We start from the raw sequence: 22011 nt of genomic DNA on the forward strand, positions 1-22011 counted from the left end.
TATGAAGTTTTTTTTTGTAAAATTGTATTCAGTACACATTAGTAATCTTTCAGTGTTTGCCAGAGAAGAGCCTTTGTGCTTTCTAACTCCTCTCCTTCTAACAGAACAATTCAAGAGGAAATGTCACAGCATTAATTTGGGATTTTCAGCCTATTTACCACACAATCACAAATGTCTGTTTCAGTAAGGAAGGGAAAAAGTCATATTTAAAATCTTGAAAATTGAAAAAGAGATTTTTATTATACACATAATGTGAAATGAGTAACTAACTAGTAGTGAGATTATCAGCAGCATCAGTGAACAGATCCTTTTGATGAAATATTTCTGAATTTAAAAGCAGATGGGACCAGATACAAACACATTTTAAATCAAAACATAGTCAACATGTTTGAAAAATGTGAAATAAACACTAACACTGCGTTTATTAACGGCCTTTCTTTTTTACTCTGAATATGTGTCCATTTCTTTGATATCAACTTGTTGTGAGTCCACAGATACCAATGAATTGCTCCTCTTAGTTTCTGAGAGCAGTTTTCTTAGAACACTATATTTAGTTTTTGGGCTCATGGGACTACTGTGTTGTGTTTGACTGAGCTTGTGTCTATGTTTCAACATCACTTCAACGTCGAGTTTTTTAAATTAACAAGAAAACACACAAACGTTTGCAGTAAATGTAATTCTAAATACTATCTTTACAAATACCACAATGTATTTAATATCCTCTTTAAAGTGCTTTACGACTGAGTTGGTTGTACTACTTCCATACCGTTTCCCACATTTTCTTTGAATCTCCATTTTTTTTTTAAAAGGTCAAAGAAATGACTGGACAATTTGTTCCTATTTTAACGACTGTAAATGTAAGTGGACTGTTCTTAAACTAAACTTTGCTAGTCTTAACGACTACTCAAAGTGCTTTTACACAGTGCAGGAACCATTCACACACATTCATGCAGTGCCGTACCAGGTGCCACCTGCCCCACACACACACACACACACACACACAGCAACTCGGGGTTCAGTGTCTTGGCCAAGGACACCTTGGTCGAACCATCTGAAAAAGCTGGACCTGCCACAAAAATATAGACAATCAAGATCTTCTTTTTTTTTTTTTAATAGAGAAAATTCTCTTTCAATCCATTATAAAATAGCAATTAATTATTTTTTTTCAATTCAGATATTTACATTTATACAGGTAGCTGTGCAAAATGTACAAGATATTGGCAAGAAAGTGTCATATATTTGTCTTGTTTGTCATATCTACTGTATATGAAAGAAAGAATTAATTTGCTGAGTTGGAAGTTGTCAACTGATAAACTTACAAACAGCAAACTTAAAAATATACAGTTATACAAAAGTTGCCAATACAGATTCTTTCAGAAAATGACAAAGGTACTGTATAAAGACCAAAATTAGTATGTGCACTAAAAATATAAAAAGTTATAAAGTGGGTATGTTCATCTGACTAGTTTTAAAAAAGTGATCCGTCAAAGTGCAGTCCTCGTTCTGCATTTCATGCCCATGTTTGCCAACATGATCATCCCGCATCATTCATAAATATAAAAATGTTGAAAAAAAAGTTATTGGAAAATGTTTGATTCACATAAATGACTGTAATCAATGACATTAGAGATTCATTTCTCCAAACTCTTTTTTTAAAAATTCACATTATAGCCCATGAGCTTCCCAGCCTGGATACTTTACATTAGTAACAGCCCCTTCATTTCCCAATTATACCATACTAGTTTCAATGTTTTTTCCCCATTTAGCAAACCGTTTCCATTATATTTTTCATGGTACCAAAAGTAGAGACTAAAATGTGCTTGAGATGGGCAATCCATTCTGCACAAAGCTATTTTACTCAAAGCTTACTTAAACATTACACACTTTCATTTGAAAAGTCTGCAGCTCTTTGGGGGACATTTAGGAAACACAAGGAAATGATGTGAAAGCCTCTTGGTAACAATATTTAAGAAACAAGAAGAGAGCCAAATCCACATTATTATTTTCATATTCAGTATGTAAATCTGTCCTTATTCTTGGATCTTCTAAATCAGAGGACAACAAACACATGTGGCAACAAGCTAAAAGCTGCAGACTTTTGAAATCTATTTGGCAATGATAAAAGGTACAGATGGTACAGTTATTAAGTTGTATATGTCACTAAAGAAATTAATGAAAACTGCTGTGTGCAGGGGAGGTGGCTTTAAAAATGATCAATAGGAATGCAAAGTAAATGTGGTCTTTGTAGTAAATGTGCTAGAATCTGAATAAAAAGTGGAATTTTGGTTGTAACCACTTTGGTGGGAACTCTCGCAATAAATAATACAGTTGCGAGAAATACAACACCTGTGATTACATCATGCACAACAAATGACATATGAATTTACATGTCATTATTTTGTTTCAAATCAAGCTAAGCCAAAGAAAGGAAGAAAGGAGGAAAGGTCACACATCCTACAAACCTGGAGAGAACCGTGGGATAGATGATGTTACTGAAGCAGATCAACACATTCTAATCCATATGGCTTAATTTGTTAAGAAGGCAACTCAGCAGATGACAAGGCTAGTCAAGTTTACTCTCTGTAAAAAAATCCACAGGCATTAAAGCTGTGCTAAAATATAGTAGAACTGTGTGATGAATTAAAATCTCTGTTAAGAACTTAAATAAACAGAGATTTTACGTTAACATGGTCAAGAAACTTAGCACATTACTGCCGTTTTGTAAAATCAGGCTGTTGCACCTGAGTGTTGGACATTAATCTAAAATGAAACTACTTCACGGAGATTTGCTGCTACAACCGCATGTCAGTGCAAATGACACCGACAAGGTCTTTGGGTCCATAGCGCTCAGTTTGGCCAAAGACAGTTTCCTTGTGTGCAGCATGAGGCAGTGCATGACTGAAGCGTGGTTTGGTAAAACTGGTCTCTGAAGAGCAAAACCACTGAAATCAGGGCCCAGTTCAAATATTTGCTCCTCTGAAAATACAAAAGACATGTGCTTGAAGAGTCTTTTAAAAGCAGACGTCTCTTCAGCGTCCCAGACTTCTCCCCACAGACAGACGTCTCGTCACTCAGCAGTGGGTGATCAAAGAAAGTACCGGCAGAGACGGTCTGAGCCGACAGTCAACTCTGCTACCTGAACGCCACTGAGCGACTCTAGTCATTTTAATGCGTGTGCTATTTGAGGAAGCCTTTATAGAGCAGGTGTGAGTGACTGGTCCCTCTTTCATTCTCCAGGCAGAAGAGCAGGTCCCTGAGGTTGACTCTGGTGATGCGCTGTCGCATAAACTGTCTGGAGCCTGCTCCACTGGAGCCTCCAGGCTGAGAGGGGCCTGACCCTGAGCCCTGCGGCGTAAAACGGCGCAAACACAAGAGAGACATTTAGTCTTTTATTGACCTGATTTGAAATAATTACAAATTAAGCACAACCAGTCCAAGCCTAATGCTTCCATATTTCTCACCTCTGCACTGGCGCCCCTTACAGGAGAGTCAGTTTTCCGTTTTTTCCTCGGACCGATTGCTGCCAGCGCCGTTAGGTTGGCTTCTCTCTGTCTGATCTGAGCCAGCTCCTGCTGCTGCATCTGGAATACAAGCAATAACGCGTAGATTACCCTCACAGACAAACTTGTCACACTGCTTTACAAAGACAGCGAATCCTATAATCACTTATCGTAGCATATTCTTACCTCTTTGGCCTTCTGTTTTAGTCTGAGCTGCTCAGGGTCCTCTTGCCGTGAACGAGACTGCAGCAAGGCAGAGGCCATTTTAATATTTTAAGATGGATATGTACACTTTATTCAGACAACTGTTTTATTTATTCACTTGCTCATTGTTAGCAGATCTGTCCTCTAGAGATTGTTAGCAGCAGAGGAAACATGTACTAATGACACTGACCCCAGACCACTCACTCGCCTTCTCTGTGCAATTATCATAGTGTGTAGGATTCTTCCTGTCAATGATGCTGTCTCTTTATCGTTACCTTGGCAGCCTTGAGGAGAATCTCTCTCTCCTGCTCTTCCTTCCTTTGCTTCTCCATCTGATCAAGCTGCTCGAAGAATTTAAGCTGGGTTCGCACATCGCTTACCAGCTCATACCGCTCATCCTCCTAAAGGATGGATGAAGTGAGACGTTGCCAGGAAGGTAGAGGGAGGTACGACAGTAAACAGACTACATGGCAATGCGCTCCGGCTCGCAAATTACTGGAATTAATAATCACCTTGAAAGTTGTGTTTTTCTGCTGTGCCACTTGTGACACCTTTTCCAGCAGGTTTTGTAGTCGCTGCTGTGTAGCGAGGGAAATGTAGTTGATCACATCTGCGCCCAACTCGCCGACACCAAACCGCTTACCTGACGCAACAAGAGCAGTGTTGATAAAGATTTAGACATTGTCAGCCTTTAAAAGCAAGAATGTGCTTTACAAGTCAATAACCATAAATAATAATGTATTGATAATTTTATTATAAGACACTTTAGAGTAAAAAAACAACAACATTTTTTCAAGTTTATGTGTCTTACCAATCTCCAGAGCTCTCCGTGTAAGTAAAGAGGTGGAGAGGAAGGTCTCATCCTTACAAGAACGAGTCACTATGCCAACAAGCTCAGAATTGGTTGCTAAGATACGGGCACTCTCCTCTGACAAGTTGACCCCTGCCATGGAGGCCACATCATTGATGTCATCATCATCTCTGGATGAAATAAAAAGTGACAAGTCAGACATAAACATGATGTACACCTTACGGTGTGTAAAAACTGATATCATTTTTTTGTCAGTGCACATGTATTTAGAATAATCTTAGTTGTTTTATTCAGCTGAAGTAGTCTTCTATAGCTGAAAAAACGAACAGCTAAAACATTTCAATACTGGGGTAATTCATCATGCATCCTAATTAATTACTGAGTCTGACCGCCCCCAAAAGATGTTCCCCAGGAACATTTAAATGATTGTGATGAAAGCAACAAAGACCGCACCAATTTAAGACTTACCATTTTCTTTAAAAAAAAGAAGAAAAAAAAGAAAAAGTATGCCATTGGAACGAAAGACAACGTGTGGTTACTCTGCTTGTCTCAGCAGTTTTTAAACCTCAGTGCTGACACTTCCCACTTTTGTGTTTTTCCAATACATCCAAAGACACAACAGGTGTTTTCATTTAAATATTTAATTTTCTTTCTGTGAGACAACTACAAGACAAGAACTTTATCACCACACATACTACCTGTGTGAAAATAACTTCATGGGCTCTTAAATGGAACCATTTCATCTCAACCTCCATAAAATAAAGAACTGATTGCAAAGACCATGTATGCTGTTAAATGTATGAAAGTAAGGTTGCATGTCTTTGCTCACTGCTGGCATTGTTCCAACATTAAATATAACAATACAAAACATCCTGTAAATTCTCAAAGGCTTTTGAAAACCTTTAAAACTCCTGGAATGCTGACTATTTGGAGACCAGCATTTATAAAGACACTAATGATTTTAATGTGTATCAAACCTGAAGGTTCCCCCTCCTGCTTCCCTCAGCTTGTTCTTCTGAGCAGCTGTGAGAGGGGCCTGACTGACTACATGCACTCCTTTGGCCCCCGGAGCCAATGTCTGCTTCCCTGCTGGAATTAATAGAGACACATGATGATTATTGCTGCTAATTGAAAAGAATAAATTGTAATTAAAAGTGCAGTTAAAATTGTCAGTGAGAAGTCTAAAACATGTACTGTGAGTTAAATCTTATTTTGATTTTTAATCAAATTTTGCACATTTGTACAAGTTTAGTATCCTGAAATTACAAATAGTATCCACAAGGTGGCAGCACTTCCATCCTCCAATGTGGTGAAGGATCAAATAAAAGACTTGGAGGGAACGGAGTGCATATAACGTTTACTGTATAGAAGAAATAGGTGACTGTTGAACACACACCTGTCTGTAGCTGTTTGACCACTTGCGGCTGGCCCACAATGATACGGCTATGAGATTGTCCTCTGAGTGTTACCATGGGAGACTGAGCCAGCGTCACCTGTGGCCTCACCATTGTCCCCTGTTGCTGGGGCACTATCTGCGCACATTCAGAGACACAGAATGAGAAACACTGAATAAAAGCAAACTCTTATGTAAGGTTTCTACTTCTATGTCCATGCCAATAATTAAATTCAGATTAAAGCCCAGATTGTGTGACGTTGTGTCCGAGCTCGGCCCGACACATTAACGGCAATTATGAGCCAGAGTTGTTTGAACTGCAGAAATAGGTTTAGAATGATCTTAATGAATACTGCAACCAGGATGTAAACTGCATTGTTTGTTTACTCCAAATGGAATGGATCGCAAATGGATCCAAAGGAAGAAACGTGACAAAAACCTTGACCCCAGCTCCCTCCCTCAGCCGAATAGTGTGGGTAACAGATCAAGTCAGCAACATAATCAAAGCCCTGGAACCATATAGGTTACTTTCTTGTCTCAATCACCTAATTAATACCGTCCTTTGCCACGGTCTACATTCTGACACACTGGACGACAACGCGCCGGATGGGTTCTAGGAGCAACCAGTATCTGCTGCTATAGGACTGATGAGACATCGGAAACAATCAGATGGCCTGGTTGCACAAATTATCAAAGACAGTGCTACAGATGGGGGGGGGGGGGGGGGGGGGGGGGGGGGGGGGGGGGGGGGGGGGGGGGGGGCATGATTTAGCAAAGTTAACCTCACATTCAAATCAGTGCAGTACATAGGACTAGACCCAGAGCTACGGGAGAAGCTGGAGAGGCACAGCTTTCTCCACACCAAATTAGGCTAATAAAGTAATGATTAAAAAAAACACAAATGCTTGACGATAGTAGCGGGAAATATTGACCAAGTTCGGGCTCGGGCAGAGAATCTAAACTCTAATGTGGATACAGGGAATGATTAATTACCAGTCCAGGTTTACTGTGAGGTGTCTGAGGGAGGCTGATAACTGTGGTTTTGGTCGCTGCAGTGCTGGTGGTCGTGGAGAGAGGAGGTCGCAGCATCACCGCGGTGAGGGCCGTGGAGACTGCTGCAGCGGGGTGAGTGCTGGGCAGAGGCAGCAGGCTCTGCTGGATGAAGGCCTCTGGGTCTGGGGTCATCTGACGCAGTGCTGGGAGACTTCTCTGCAAGCAGACAGACGACAGAAAGAATGAACATATGTTCAGTTTAATGAAGTCACTGCTTCCTTTCCACACAGATTAGTTTTCATGGCCCATTCATCCATGGGAAAGGGAAGCAAAATAAAGCCAGAGTTACTTGGTAATATAAAGTTATTTATTTCCAAGGAATTTAGATTTTGACAAAAAACAAACAATAATGAAAAATTCAAAGAAAAAGGGCCTGCGCCAAGTTCCCAGGTAGCTAAGCAAGTACCTTAATTTCATTTAATTTATACTGTTTGTTGATCCCCAGTGGGGACATTACAATTTATACTGTTTGGTAAGTAATCACTACACACAGGCCTGAAGTACACACATGTTCAGGACCTATTCATGCAAAATGGAGAGTTTTCAGAGTGAGGGGGCTGCCAGTGCCAGACCAGCATCCTGGGCGGTTGGGGGGGGTACAGTGCCTTGCTCAAAGATGTGAATTGACGTTTCTCAAGCTACCAGTCCACACTCCGTACAAGGAAGTGAACCAGCCACCCACTGATTCCCAACCCAACTCCCTATGGACTGCACTACTACGCCCCCAAGCATTGTGGTTAGTTTAACACACAATGGCCTGAACAGGTAACATCTGTTGAACAATCACATTGAAAAAGCTAGTCCGGGAAATCTAACTTTTTCCTTGACTTGCATCTCTCCAATTGGAGTGATGGACCAGGTCCCACTCCAATCACAATCCACTGGATGCCAGCCAGGAAGTGGGATGGGCTTCTTGGGCTCATTCTCATTCTAACCTAATAAATCAAATAAAATGTCAAAGCTTAATTTGGGTATAGTGGAGATATTTCTACTCGGTTACAGGTCAGACCCTGAACGTGGAAACATATCAAAGATATATAAGGTGTTACAGGAGGTAGAGGGGAATGATACCTCATATATAAAAAGAGAAATGGTAGAAGAAGAGTAACATTGTGATGCAGATGGAAATGTGGGGGAAAATAACTTCCCAACAGTGGAAAAGTACATCTGCTCTGTCCTAGAGAGAATTTGGGTAGAAGAGTATAGTTAGGTTTTTTAGAGTTCCAGCCCAAAGGATTTCTCTGGGAGCAAGTAGATCCTGTTGGAGATACTGTGGCGAGAATAGGGCTACATATTTTCATGTGTTTTGGGACTGCCCGGTCATTTCAAAAATTTGGAAAGAAATTAAATTGACCATGTAAAAAATCATGAAAATAGTGATTCCATCAGAGTTTGTGACTTTATGTCTGGGATTAAGACCGGCCACTGTGAAGGGGCCCGAAAACAAATATATGTATAATATCCCATACTAGCGAGTAAGACAGCAATCACAAGGAAATGGTTGGTAAAAAAGATTCTCCTAAAAGGTGAGGACTGGATCAAAGTGGTTCCGGATATTTTTATAATGGAGAAGCTAACACTTATTCTCAGGCTGAACAAGATAAATTTGAGAGTTGCTGGAAAACCTGGACAAACTTTATAACAATTCTAAGGCAATATTCTGGGTTATGTGATGAATCCCCCTAGTTGTTGACTCCAATTAGAGAGTTATACATGTATACAGCAAACTGTCTTACTTAATCTATAATTGTTACCTTTTGTGTTGTAAATGTTGCCATCACAGTTATTATCACCCCACAATAGGATATTATTTTCAGGAATAAGGTACATATATATTCTTGATCACTGGCATGTAAACAGACTTAAGAGCAACATGTATAATTTATTTTTCTTTAAATAAAAAGGTTTAATAAAAAATGTCAAAGCTACACTTTAGACCGGGCATCTGCCAACACATTTTCTGATCACTTTTTGGTGATGAATTTCTAAGAGGTACCCGTGTAACATAACTGCCAGCTCTTATCACCGATGGTTTCCCGGATAGATTCCCATTCACAAGGTCCTGATTCGATACATTTACAATTCAATATCAATTACTTTTGGGAAATTTCAGTTACAATACCTATTTTGCATGGATATAAAAGAGATTATCAGATTGTCTCGCTTGTAAATTGTACAAGTAAGAAGCAACCCTGAATAATATATTTTTATAATGCACCAATTTAATGTTTATTACATTAAGTAATGGGGGTCAATTCACCACATCCATGGTGAAAAGTAATATATTAAAAGATTGATTGGGGGATGTTATTATTCAGTATGAGATTACACAAACAAAGATCCACTTTAGTTGGAAGATATATTTGTTTAACAACCCCCTAGTTGTGAATGCATTAATCCTATTATTTTTCCACAAGTGGTCTTTTCCAGAGTAATCCGAACAGTTTAATGCACACATTTCTAGTTGAAACTTTTAAAAACAGGTTCTCGAAACCTTACACATACATCACACAGTTTCCAGCACATACCATCCTGAAACTCAAGGCGCTTCAGAACAGCGGTATCAGAAGTCTATGCTACACAAGGATTGCCTGGAAACTGGGGGGAAAAACTTGGATGGGCAAAAGTAGCAGCACTTAAGAAGAATTGTGCCGTTTGTTAACCACATCTTGTGCTGAAAGCTAAAGTGCAGAGAATGTAGTTTATTCTCTAATGAGAAGTTCATATAGGCTCTTTTTTTGTTGCTTTGTTTTCACATTTGTACTATGGGATAACAGTGCAAGAGCTACTTGTAACGACTACAGCATTTCCCATTGCAAAATCAATAAATATGGCACCTATGAATGTTAGGTTTTTAAATTTATTTTGATTATGGTTAAACTGCTTTAGTGATCGGATCATGAAAAAGTAAATAGAAAAGCTTGTTTTTGGAGAGAATAAAAATCTGATAATAACTGCACTCACTTCATTGTACATACTAAATCCCTCTTTTTTCAAGTGAACTCCCTGCACTGTCTGCAACTGAAACATATATTATATGTACACAATGATGAAACTAATTCCAAATTCATGATTAAGCAATTGCTTTTTTTTTTTCTTCTTCTTTTTTTTTAAGAATAGGCTTTTGATAATATGAGGTACAGTACTTTTTTTTTTCTCACACAGTAAGCACAACAGAAGTCAATATGGACTAAACTGTGTACCGATCATTGATTTGACACAAAACTCAATGGCCGCGTCTTAAAATGAATGAACTGTTTAATCATTCACAGAGGGGTTTTCAACCCATCCCTTTCTCTTTCTACTCTCTATTCCGTAAAACTGTGGAGGAATTATTTTCCTCTAGGAGGTGGAAGGTTAAGGACTAGCAGCCACATGATCTGATGTCCCTCTTGGACAAAATGAATATCTGTGTAAGATCGCCAGTGATGGTTTAGGCATGCAAAAAGATACTTTCCAATGTGTATTACAAGAGAGAACATAAAGTGCGGTGTGAATGGAAGCAAAAACAGATGACAGGGTTGACTAGTATTGTCGTATTTCTGTATATGCAGCTATCCGACACCAGTATGTTTAGTGAATTAGTTTGTTTTTGTATTGCATTACTGGAATTACTTTAGTTCCATTTTGTGAATTTCGGATTACTTCATGCAAAAAGGCATATAAAAGTTATGTTTTTTGCACAAAAAAGAGGTGCCCTTCTATTTAGTCTGCAAGGCCTGCAACAGGATAATAGTAAAACTATATCAATTTAATAGTAACCATATAGTAGGCTATAGTATTATAATAAACCTGTATCAATGGTGAGCAGTGTTAACCCTGGTTAGGAGCAGAGTTGCGACGTCACCCCATTGGTCTAAAAGGGGTAAAAGCATTTGGCACTGAAGCTCCACACGGTGGAGAGGGTACATGAGAACAAGGTCTGAGTTTACAGAGCCTGTAACATGCAGCATTAACCATTATATCCATCTATGATCTCACCTTCAGGAAAGGCACAAGGTAGGGCTGTGGTGAGGAGTTGAGCTCCCGGTATAACCTACTGGTGAAATCTTCAGGCTCTATCTTCGCTTCCTGTTGTACAATTAACAAAGAGGAAGGATCAGAAAAAACAATATAACATAATCAGAAACAAAAAATACATTATTGATCCTCTCAGGGAAAGGGTTTAGTTGCTCAAAAAAAGAGTAAGAAAAGAGCGAGTCAAAAACTGTGTAAAGCCACGTAAAGTAAAGTTAGGAAAACAGACTGACAGAATGACAGGAAAGGTATGAAGATGAAGTCATATAGACATTGTGTTTTAGCAAAGATGTTTAGAGAGATGATGATGATGATGATGATGGAAAAAAAGAAAAGTACCAGAAGGTTCTTGACCAGCTCCTTGACATTGGCCGTAGTCTCAGAGGACTGTTTCCCAGTGGATGCCAACTTGATCAACGTGGACAGAAAGTTTCTACACTTTTTTACGATCTCAAGTGTCTCCTGCCAGAACATACACACAAATGGAATTTTTCCTTAAATATATAGTACATCCAACGTACAGTAGAAATGTGAGGCAGAACACAAAAATACCCCAAAATTAATAAAGAGTATATAGTATAAAGATAAAAAATATATTTAGCTTTGAAAGATGACAAAAGCATTCAAGGTTAGTACTTCTCTCTTACAGCTGTGACAGCTGTTGGAGTGGCAGTGGTCCTCTGTGTAACTGCTGTTGCTACAGAACCAGACTGCACTGTGGTGGCTGTTCCAAGCGGCTGTCCCGGGGTGGGGGCAGTTCCTCCCAGCATGATGGTGTTCTATATAAGTCAGTGTATATGCAGTCATGAGATGAGATGCGGAAAAGTGACGAGGTCAGAATAACAGTTTTGAAATGTCTGGTTGCGGAACGCCATAATACTACTTTAATAGGACAAGTTTTTTCCCCCAAAAGATTATTTTTTTCAGAAAGGAGTTGTGCTATTGTATGTTTCCTATAACAGAACACTCATTGATATTTATATACCACGAGTACAACACTAACTTTTAGGAGCTTAACTATTCTCTTCTGCCACACCTAAATAAAAATTGAAAAAAATGGCATGCAAAACAGACAATCAAAACCCGTTAATGAGACTCAGTAAAATGTATTTCACCTTTAAGGTCAATTCCATGGCAACCTGACCATGATAAATCCCAAGAAAGATTAACACAACCAGTAAGTTGTTTTTTTTAAGTGAGCAAACAACTTGACAACAACAAAGACATGAAAAAAAGAAAACAAATGCGCAGACCTTTATGTAAAAGCCCATCATTTCATTAGGGGAAAACACTATTCATTTGACTATTCAACCTATGAAACAGGTTCTGGGTCTGTTTTTATTACGCATTTCAGAGTAGGATATCAGTCCTAACTGGTCCAAGAGAGTTGCATTTAGCTGTACTTTAGTAAAACAACAAAAGCCTTTTATTAACTTTTTCAATCAAAGAAATTACTACTACTACTACTACTACTACTACTACTATCTTCTCCAGGATTTAGGAGAGCTGCAGAGCTGTTCACAACATGGCTTCTTCAAACACATTGACTGAAAGGTAGAAATTGTATCTACAAGCTATAGTGGCTGGTAGGAAAATGTTTCCCTAACCCCCTAACCCTAGAGCAACTGGTTGGATTTAACTTGATTGTCGGATTGTTCCAGAGTGTTTAGTGCCAGCACAAACCAGGTCTGGTGTAATGGAACTGAGAACAATTTGGGATGTGTGTTGGAGTTACCTGCTGTACAGGCGGCCTCTGCAGTGTGGTAGAGGTTGTCACAGTGGTCTGGACTGTGGAACCTTGTTTAATAATGGCGGTGGGGGTAACCGGACGAGCCAGTAGTGACGCGCCCGGAGCCTGCAGATCAGCAGGGGATATGAAAGGTATTAAACATATGACACTATGTAAACGGAACAATAATGGAGCAAGTAATGATGTGCTACATCTTTGTTTCCCTAATAAATATTGTTAAATTATTTCTTCAAGTTACATAGTTTCACAATATATATGCTGCTTTAAACTCCCTTTGGAAGGAAAGAAGAAAAATAGTTTGTCTTTATTCTTCTCTAACAATTTTCCACTTTGGTGGTTTTTTTCATTTTAAAGTTAGATGCAACTAAGTAAAGTGAGTCCTCTGAGAATGATTTTTAATTGGTCATTTATCATTCAGGAAGAGGCTGCATGTGAAACCAGCAACCAAAATGAAATTTATAAAATGTATCAGAGCAACAATTTCGCTGTGTACACTGTCAATGTGATGGGGTGATCAAACGATGCTCTGCCCTAGTATTAGGCATGCACCGATCCTACTTCCCAATCCTTCTTCCCAATACCAATCAGGGTATCGGCTGATGTGGAGAACTAATCCAATTTGAATGCCCTATCTTCTTTTTAGTTTTGAATATGTGTGTGGAAATGAATGGCATCATCATTCTGTGTGCAATGTAATACTGTATTACATTGCACACAAAATGATTACTAATACGAGGTTGTCGTTGTAACTACACCTAACTTCTTAACTATACCTGAAGATGTTTAAATCAACCTTCTTGGAAAGGATGTATTGGTTTTAATTATATGGTAATAAAAGGGGTTTGCAGAATTGTGATTGAACAGTATACATAGAACAGTGAAAAAGAAACAGTATTTAAAGTGCATCAGTCTGACACCCAATCTGTTAAATAAGATCCATATTTTCGTGAATACTGATCCAGTATTTCAGGTCCATGCGTCACTACCTTACATGAATGAGTCACTATGTTTTCTGTGTGTGACTGCTCCAGTGTCCAGCAGTCCTGGTACCTGTAGCGAAGTGATCTGGACAGGTGGAGTGCTGGTGGGGGCCGCAGGTCGTGGCGTCATGGCGCTTTGGGACTGCGACTGAGCTTGCATCTGAGCCAAGGTCTGCTGGTGAATCACAAGCAGCTGCCCACTCTCACTGCGAACCAAGACCATGCCTGCAACAGGCAAATGACGTCAAAGGCAGCGCTTTTCTGTCCTGTTAAGTCTTCCTAATGTAATGTATGTATGCATAGGGTTTCTGAGATGAGGGGGTATGAATTACTCATCTGAAGGCTATTGATGCAGAGATATTGCCTCAACTGGGAGGTCTATGTTCAGAGACTTCAAGCCTGACAGTGACCGGTCAGACAGAAAATGATCCACAAACACAGTGCCATGAATCAAAAACATTTCAAGCCGCAGCACATTGTGTAATTAGATGTTGTGAGGCTCTACAACATAGAACAAAATAAAACGGTTTCTTGCTGCTGGTGAAACTTTACTGTAGGCTAGAATATAACTTTGCATTGGAGCCTGTAGCCTTGTATTGCTTCTCAATCAAACAGGTGACTGGGTTCCAGTACACAGTAATACACTGGCCTTCAACAAAGTAATACCAAGTTACAGAGAGGCTGGACAGGAGACATAAGCAGAAAGCAAAAACATGTTTGTGCTGAGTTGTAGGTACATGTTATTAAATGGTGTGAAATAAAAAGCTGATGTTTATGTGCCCTATTTGTAGCTTATTTAGGTCTGACCATTCACTATCTTGCTTGCATACCTCTAAACACAGGAGTCCAAAGCAGAGGTAATTTCCATATGTTGATATTACTATAGTTTAACAATTCATACCTCCTTATGCCCCAACAAATCTCGCTGACAGTGCAAAACCTTGGAGTAATATCTGAGGTTAGAGACAAACAGTCTAACAATTAGCCTTTGCAAACTCTACGGTAAACAGCTGTTGATATGAGAACAGTGAGATATTGTCCATGACAAAACAAAGTAATAACAATCATTAGATTGCAACACAACGCTAATTTGATATACTGTAGAAATAGATGCGCTGACTGCTCTCAAGGCTTTTTATCTGGTCTGCAGTTTGGTACCTTTTAAACCTCTAATCTGTTGTTTGTGGCTTTAAAAAAAAATCAATGTTTCGATGTTTAGTCAATGGTCTCAAACCATTTCTTGTGTCCTCACAAAAGAGCAGCTAAGAAATGTTGAAAAATAAAACAAAGTCAGCATAAGTTTCTGAATAAGTTATTGGAGCTTGACGCTGCCTAAATTGGCAACACTGTTACAAAACTTGCAAATGCTCTTACTTAAACGGTTTACTTTACTAACTTTTTAGTTACCTGGAGGGAGCTGGATGTTTTGGATATTTGGGGCATTTTGTTGAGGCTGAGTGAGCCGAGGGGCCAACGCCTGTGGAGCAATGGCTCGTATCCCACCAGGAGTAGCAGCGATTGTTGACGGAACTGAAGTCCTCACGTTTTGCAAAACAGTCGGGCTCCTCACGGTCGCTATTGTCCCTGCCGCAACACCAGACGCCACGACGTACGCACCGGTCTGCATTACAGCTTTTGTGGAGTCGAATTTGTTGACGAGCGAGCCAGCCGTGCTGGTAACAGTTACAGCGGGTGATGTCAAAACTGTGGTTTGGTTCCCTCCGCTTTGTGAGGTGTTAGTTTGCATAGGTGGCCTCACAAGCGTGACAGTGGGTAAGCTTTTCACAGAGGACTGAGAGGAAATCACAGCATTCTGCGCACTCGTCGAAGAATTTCGAATAATAGTACTTGGTGTTGCAGACAAAACTGTTGCGCTTCCCTTGCTCACTGACACAGGTCCGTTGTTGACAAGCGTGCCAGCGGGCTGTGAGTTGGTGCCGCTGGTGCCTCCGGTGATATGACAGTTCATCACAACGTTACTTCCATTTAAAGTTTGAACACCAGTCGTTCCAGGTTTCCCAACACCAGATGCTGTATCTGATACGACCGTTACGACTCCGCTAGCTGTCCCAGGCTTAGACTGACTCTGAGCGGCTGGCATGCTCGATGTGGTCCCGGCTGCTCCATCCATGCTTGAACCGTGGGAACCCGTACTGTTGATGACACCTCCTTGCACTCCCGTCCCTACAGCAGCGGAAACAAATGAAAGCAAGAGGGATTTCAACAACTCGCTGTTTCGCATTCATTACAGGAAACTCACAAGTGAAGCAAAGTAAGCTAAAATCAGTAGAACAACGTTACCAAAATTAGCTAATGGTAGCTAACCGGAATGGGCAGCTATCTTACCTGCTTTAGCAAGCTCTTGTTGTGAAAGTCCCATTTTGCTGCCTCCAAGACCCTGGACATTGGAATTACTACCGTTACCTACAGTCGAGTTGGCAGCGTGATTTGCTACAGACTGAACCCTGCTCGTTGTGTTAACACGCTCTGCTCCCGTTAGTTCAGACTCCAGAGATCCGACTAGATCACTAACTACTTTTTCGTCCACATCTGTGTTGAAGAAAACATCATCCAGCAAATCGGAGCCCGCCGCCATCTTTGCCAAGCTACGTTCGCTCGTGAGACGCATGCGCCGATTGGATGCATCCTCAGTGACGCGGCCTCGCCGGGCGCTGTGATTGGTTCTTCGAAGAACATAAAGGTTGGAACAAATGGTTGCGAGCTGCAGTGTAGAGGTTCCAGCTCACTGTGATGGCTTCACGGGAAAGCAACGATACGACTCGCAGGGCTGCACCTGGTGGGACTTCATCACGTTGAGGAGACTCTCTGAGAGAGTTTCTGTGATGTTTACATCATGATGCATGTCTTTGCACATTCACGCACAGTGCCGAAGCATTTTACAACAATTTGACTTCATCGTAGACGACTCAAAATGGCTGCGTTGTTGCTATTTTTTCCAGGACAGCCGCAGCAGCTGCCCCGGCGCTCACAGACGATGTTAGCAGCAGCGATGTTAGGCTATATTGATGTTATACTCGACTCAATAGCGTTGATCAACTATTACCATTTTAAATAGTTGTTTTCCAGCAATATGTTTTTGCTTCTTGACGCCACGGGAATTGTCTACATTGTTGCAACTTCTTACACATTTGAGAAATGCTATCAAAATAATTTTCAGAAAAAAATAGTACACACCAAAGAAACAAATAAATGTAACAAATAATCATAAATGTCAATAATACTAAGTATCAGACGAGTCCTAAATGAAAAGTTCAGCACGGGACCGGCAGTGAATTAGTAGTCTCATTGCCAGGTGCGTCAAATCTCAATCAATGGGCGTGGCTTCAAGTGGACATTACAAATTGTTTCCGGTCGCTCCATGGCTTGAATGCTACCACCTGAGTTCTTGTATTGTCTTGTTCTGAATGGTCTCGTAGAATGAGTTCATCAAAGCCCTACATTGGCTGTAAAATAGGGTTACTTTCGAAAGCCCAAAATCGTTATGAGGGGATTTTGTATACAATTGATAAAGTGAACTCCACAGTAGTGCTTGCAAAAGGTGAGTGGTGTGGGCCTATGCTTTACAGCCTGTCAGCATGTTCAAGAAAGACATACATTTTGAGTTTTTCTGTACACTGGGAGATTTCCAATTTGTTTCTCCAACATTTTCTCTCAACTAGTCAAGTGTTTTGGAACAGAGGGACGACCCACTGACAGACCAGCGCCATCAAAAGATGACATCTATGAGTACATCACTTTCCGGGGAACTGATATTAAGGACATCACATTGTGTGAACCTCCAAGATCTTATCGTGGCCTACCCCCGGATCCTGCAATAATTCAGGTTCATAAGAACTCCATGGCTCATGCCCCACACTACAGAACCTAAAAGTTGACCAAGTTTATACAGACTCAGATAATGTGTTAAATTGTTTGAACGTCTTCTTTTCAGTCATCCAGTTCAGGCTCTCCAGGCATCTACTCAGCTCTCGGACCATACAGCCCCTTAAGGATGCCTGCCTACAACCAGCTTGCTGCCAGCTCTCTACTTAATCAACAGTATGCTGCAGCCCTTGGCCTTGGTAAGTCAGTAAAGTCAAAGGCAAATGGACTGCTAGTAAACTAACCATAGACCCACATCCTTAGTGATGATTAATATTTTTAAGTAGGTTGTATGCTTACTTTAGTATTGGATTTTTAAAAAAAAAATCTCATGCAGGGCCTGTTCTTCCAGGCTTACCTGTTGTAAGGGGCCCCATGGTGGAAAAAGCTGTACAAACCGTCCAAGTGGACCGCTCTAGGCTGAGGGGAGGCTTGACTCCATCCCGGGAGCAGGAGCGGCAATGGGAGAGAAGGAGGCCTCAGAGGCCCAGAGGAGCGAGTTCCCAGACCAGAAGGGGCACTGGAGCCATCAGTAAGCATCCAGAATTGCAGTGATGAAAGAAAAAATCAAATGCTATCTTCTTTAATTGACTTAAAAAGTAATTAGCTTGGATTGTTTTTATAGTCCTGTAGTGTTATAGAAATCTGTTTAGGGTGTTCAGGAAATGTCTATCTATGCAAATGCAGTCTGAAGTGTGAGTGTAAAGTATTTGTTATTTTTTATTCTCTTCCCATTTAAGTGAAGCCAAGCCCACGTTTGCCCACTGCTCAACAAGAAACTCGGCAGCAAAACTATGAAAACAGGTCACCACCAAGAAGACAAGGTAATTGTGGAACAGTTTTGTACGTGAATGTTTTCTGGATACTAATGACAATTTATTATTATATATTTTTTTTTAAATAAATCTTAGGAGCTCGGAGGCGCAGGAACCGTAGCAGAGGTCAGCTAATGGTGGCTAATGGTCCATCTGCCATCCTTAAGTTTGACACAGACTTTGATTTTGATTCGTCAAATGCACAGTTTATTAAGGAGGAGCTAGAGAGGACGGTGCAGGACAGGATGAAAGGTTGGTAATGCACCAAAGAATTTTATATTTTCTACTTTTTCGACACTACTTTCTGTTTTTCAAAGGCCCACATGGTCAGTTAAAACTGTTGTAGAATGACATAAAATTATTAATACTCTCGTTTTGAGTATAGTCTCCAAATCTCAACCTCAAATTGTAGGTATTGGCTCAGCAGGATAGCAATACAGATGGATTCTGGCATCAGGATTAGGTCACCAAAGCTGCAGGGATGACAGTGACATGATTAGGGCTGCAACTACAATTTTATTTTCGTTGTTGATTAATCAGTCCCTTTTTTCAGTGTTTCCCGAAACTCGTGATGTTCTCAAATGTCTTTTGTCACAACTCAAAGATCTTTAGTTCACTGTCATCGAGGAGCAAAGAAACAAGGAAATATCACATTCAAGTAGCTGGAACCACTGAATTCTTATTATAAATGACTCAAAGCAATTTAACAATAGTAAGTGGTAAAAGTGGAAATTTAATCCATTTATTGATATTTGCAGCTTTAGACACAACTCTAGTGTTTCCTTACACATGCTCAAAGATGTTTCCATTGTGGCACAGGTCCTAGCAATTTAAAGAGAAACAGCCTAAAACCAGCAATAACCGAAACTTCAAAAGCCGGATTTGCGACTGCTCAGTATGGGATTTTTATTAATGGGACAGTTCAGTATTACCTGTAGGGCTATTTATCAATCTAGATTGTTTTGGTGTGAGTTTCTCAGTGTTGGAGATATCTGTAGTAGAGATGTCTACCTACTATGCAAAGAAGGTAAAACACATAACAATTCAAAATGTATCAAAACTATAATGGAAAGTATGTTGCGTGTCTCTGGGCATTTTTAAGGTGGTATATGGAAATCCTGCAACTTTGTAGTGGGTATACCTGCGTATCGCATATACTATGCCACTGGTACTCGGTTTGTGGTGCTCAAAGTATCAAAAATAAACATTTGAAAAACTCAAACCAATGGCTTACCAGAAAACCATGACCCGGTTACTCAAAATAATCCAGACTTGACAGTGAGCAGTTCTCATGTGGATCTAGTAACTCAGGTCTTTCTACTTAACTACACCTACTAACAGATCCCGGTGCAGAAGGAAGAGTAGGCCTACTCATGAATGAGACTTGTCCTCCCTCCCTGCCTGAGCTGTGACTGTAGCGAACAGACTGCTCGGCTGGCTCACCTGAGCTGGCAGCAAGCCATTTATGTTTACATCTCGCACGGTCACAAGCCTCTCGCCCATGAGTAGGCCTATGCATTCTTCTGTGAGGTGATGTAGTTCCAAAGACAGATATCTCTACCGATGATATCTCCAACACTAGAAAACTCACAGCAAAATGGTCTGGATAGCTAAACCTGTGAGTGTGTTATCTACTTGGTAACCTGTTAACACTTTCAGCTTGGTCTTTATAGCGCATCCTTCCATGTTATGTGCAGTGCATATTTCTGTCTACAGATGGAAACCATGAGGTAGAAGAGAAAGAAATGCACTCAACTCCAGAGCATGACCATTTTGGACCAAAATGCTACTATGACAAAGCAAAGTCTTTCTTTGACAACATTTCATCTGAGAATAAGTTCAGGTAAACAAGTGGCATTTTATCCTCAATATTCAAACCCTAGCTTCTCCTGCTTGCGGAGCTACAGGCTAGTGCCTCTTGTTTGTGTCAACCAACGCTTTCAGACTAACATGGGCGGAGGAGCGTAAGCGCAATCTGGAGACTTTTGGGGTCCCTGGACGGTTCATGAGGGGCCAAGGCTTCAGAGGTGGCTACAGTGGACGAAGAGGATGGGGCCCTGCTCAGACGCCATCCTACAGAACCAGGAGTGGACAGCTGTAAATGTCAGTTTGATAACACGGTGTTAAAGCAACTTCTTCCTCCAGTGATGGCTTCCTTGGGTGTAACTAATGGGACTTCTACCCATTCTATCAACTCTGTCACTTTATGAAGGACCTTGTTTTTTTTCTTTTTCATTTTGTTTTCTCCTATAGCCTTTTTTTTGTCATTTGTCCCCATTTTGAATATGGATGCATGGCTCATTAAATGGTCTACTGTGTGTGACAATAGTTGTTTTCCCCTCAAATTGTTTACCCAAGTTTTTTTATTTTAATTAGATGGGGAGTGTTTAAGTTTGTCTGCTACTTGGAAGTATTTCACTCCCAAATGTGTATTAGTTTCATGTTGAAGTATCTTGCTTTGCCTCTTAGGAGTACATTTATTTCATTTAATTTCAACAAAATGAACTAAACTTGTAGTTTAAGGTTACATCTCATTGCTTTGTTCTGTCATATTGAAGCAACAAGTGAGACTAATGTAAATAAACTGGATATTGCTGGTGCTCTTGTTTTATGCTCTCTGAGGATACATTCCATTATATTGTCATTAAGCCAGTTAGATGTGCACACGTGAGCTTTAAATGTGTACACTATCCTAATATACAGTGGTGGAATGTTAAGTACAAATCTGAAGTACTGGAGTATTTCCATTGTATGCTACTTTGTACTTCTACTTCAGTATATCTCACAGGCAAATATTGCTGTAATCTACATTTTTCTTTTCAGACTACAATTTCCATGCCTCTTCTGTCCATTGATAACCAAAAATGGTGAATTTTTTTTCTGATAAATTCCAAACTTAGTGTTTTCTATTTTGGGGTGAGAAAATTCATCTACTTAAGCTTAATGAACTATTAAAAACGGGATCTGCTGGAAAATACGTTATCACAAAGCTGAAAGTAGGGTAGTTTTTCTCAGCCCATGGCATTTTGGCCTGCTTGGATATGCATAACTTTTCTCTAGTAGCCTAACCTATTTTTTTCTTTGGTAATAGCAGGGCCAGTTAGCCTAAGTAAAGCATCATAATAATTCTTCTGGGACAGGAGACGAGGCCTATTGCTGTTTATTGGCATTTGTTTTCTTGTTTTAAAAAAAAAGAGCAGGTGTTTTTGTCCAACACAAAAGTCTAGTTCTAGCCTAGGCCTGTTGCTTAAACTGAGATCTGCAGACGTCCCTGATTGACAGTAACCTGGGGAGGGAAACGCACGCCAGGTGCATGGTGATATTGTAATATGAGACTGTGGTATTTTGATGTATTCACATTTTTTTGAAGGTGTTAAAAAAAAAATCTCAATTGCTCGAAGGAGCTTTTGCGCACAATGTGAAATGATTGGCTTTCATGAATCAGACAGAGATACTCCTTCTAGTGAGGGAAAGTGGTAGGCTACTCAGTCCGGGTTATACCAAAAACCGAGGGAGAGGGATTTCCCCTTAGCACGTAACAGTTTATTATATGTATCAATTTTTTGCATGCACACCATAACTAACGTTCAACAAAGCTGTATGTTA

At 40.2% G+C, this 22011-nt stretch overlaps 2 protein-coding genes and 1 long non-coding RNA gene across 5 annotated transcripts in view; 2 read left to right on the forward strand and 1 right to left on the reverse strand.

The window, feature by feature from the left end:
* Positions 1 to 6501, forward strand: part of LOC117947850 — a 20924-nt gene extending 14423 nt beyond the window's left edge. The window contains exons 2-3 of the long non-coding RNA XR_004657337.1: positions 2469 to 2474; positions 6359 to 6501. This is a non-coding gene — a long non-coding RNA (uncharacterized LOC117947850). The remainder of the gene's footprint in view (positions 1 to 2468; positions 2475 to 6358) is intronic.
* LOC117947848 (transcription initiation factor TFIID subunit 4-like) lies at positions 1657 to 16714 on the reverse strand. Of its 2 annotated transcripts, none has more exons than XM_034877171.1 (16): positions 16055 to 16714; positions 15116 to 15892; positions 13779 to 13933; positions 12714 to 12833; positions 11626 to 11757; positions 11318 to 11440; positions 10943 to 11032; positions 6902 to 7117; positions 5912 to 6047; positions 5493 to 5601; positions 4516 to 4685; positions 4217 to 4347; positions 3980 to 4105; positions 3687 to 3743; positions 3462 to 3581; positions 1657 to 3345 (listed from the first exon to the last, which is right to left on the reverse strand). In XM_034877171.1, exons 1-16 carry the CDS (start codon positions 16335 to 16337, stop codon positions 3178 to 3180), a joined length of 2913 nt encoding a protein of 970 aa, XP_034733062.1. In that variant the 5' UTR covers positions 16338 to 16714; the 3' UTR covers positions 1657 to 3177. The 2 variants fall into 2 exon arrangements, with proteins under 2 accessions (XP_034733062.1, XP_034733061.1); XM_034877170.1 differs by having other exon boundaries at positions 5493 to 5604.
* A 139-nt stretch (positions 16715 to 16853) lies between these two features.
* lsm14b (LSM family member 14B) lies at positions 16854 to 21006 on the forward strand. Of its 2 annotated transcripts, none has more exons than XM_034877173.1 (8): positions 16854 to 17267; positions 17389 to 17552; positions 17661 to 17790; positions 17943 to 18122; positions 18331 to 18414; positions 18502 to 18657; positions 20122 to 20248; positions 20350 to 21006. In XM_034877173.1, exons 1-8 carry the CDS (start codon positions 17147 to 17149, stop codon positions 20504 to 20506), a joined length of 1119 nt encoding a protein of 372 aa, XP_034733064.1. In that variant the 5' UTR covers positions 16854 to 17146; the 3' UTR covers positions 20507 to 21006. The 2 variants fall into 2 exon arrangements, with proteins under 2 accessions (XP_034733064.1, XP_034733063.1); XM_034877172.1 differs by having other exon boundaries at positions 16859 to 17267; positions 17928 to 18122.
* Positions 21007 to 22011: the final 1005 nt, after the last annotated feature.

The sequence above is a fragment of the Etheostoma cragini genome, chromosome 7 (assembly GCF_013103735.1).
Source record: "Etheostoma cragini isolate CJK2018 chromosome 7, CSU_Ecrag_1.0, whole genome shotgun sequence".
Classification (NCBI taxonomy): domain Eukaryota; kingdom Metazoa; phylum Chordata; class Actinopteri; order Perciformes; family Percidae; genus Etheostoma; species Etheostoma cragini.

Bases quoted from the DNA above. Each gene is read 5' to 3' on its own strand.
- LOC117947848 (XM_034877170.1), bottom strand. From the start codon at position 16,337: ATGCGTCTCACGAGCGAACGTAGCTTGGCAAAGATGGCGGCGGGCTCC. The intron at 6,048-6,901 runs GTAATTAATCAT...GAATGTGCGCAG, and splicing joins CTCACAGTAAACCTGGACTG to ATAGTGCCCCAGCAACAGGG. The intron at 5,605-5,911 runs GTGTGTGTTCAA...TATTAATTCCAG, and splicing joins GGTCAAACAGCTACAGACAG to CAGGGAAGCAGACATTGGCT.
- lsm14b (XM_034877172.1), top strand. From the start codon at position 17,147: ATGAGTTCATCAAAGCCCTACATTGGCTGTAAAATAGGGTTACTTTCG. The intron at 17,791-17,927 runs GTAAGTCAGTAA...AATCTCATGCAG, and splicing joins TGCTGCAGCCCTTGGCCTTG to GGCCTGTTCTTCCAGGCTTA. The intron at 20,249-20,349 runs GTAAACAAGTGG...CAACGCTTTCAG, and splicing joins TCATCTGAGAATAAGTTCAG to ACTAACATGGGCGGAGGAGC.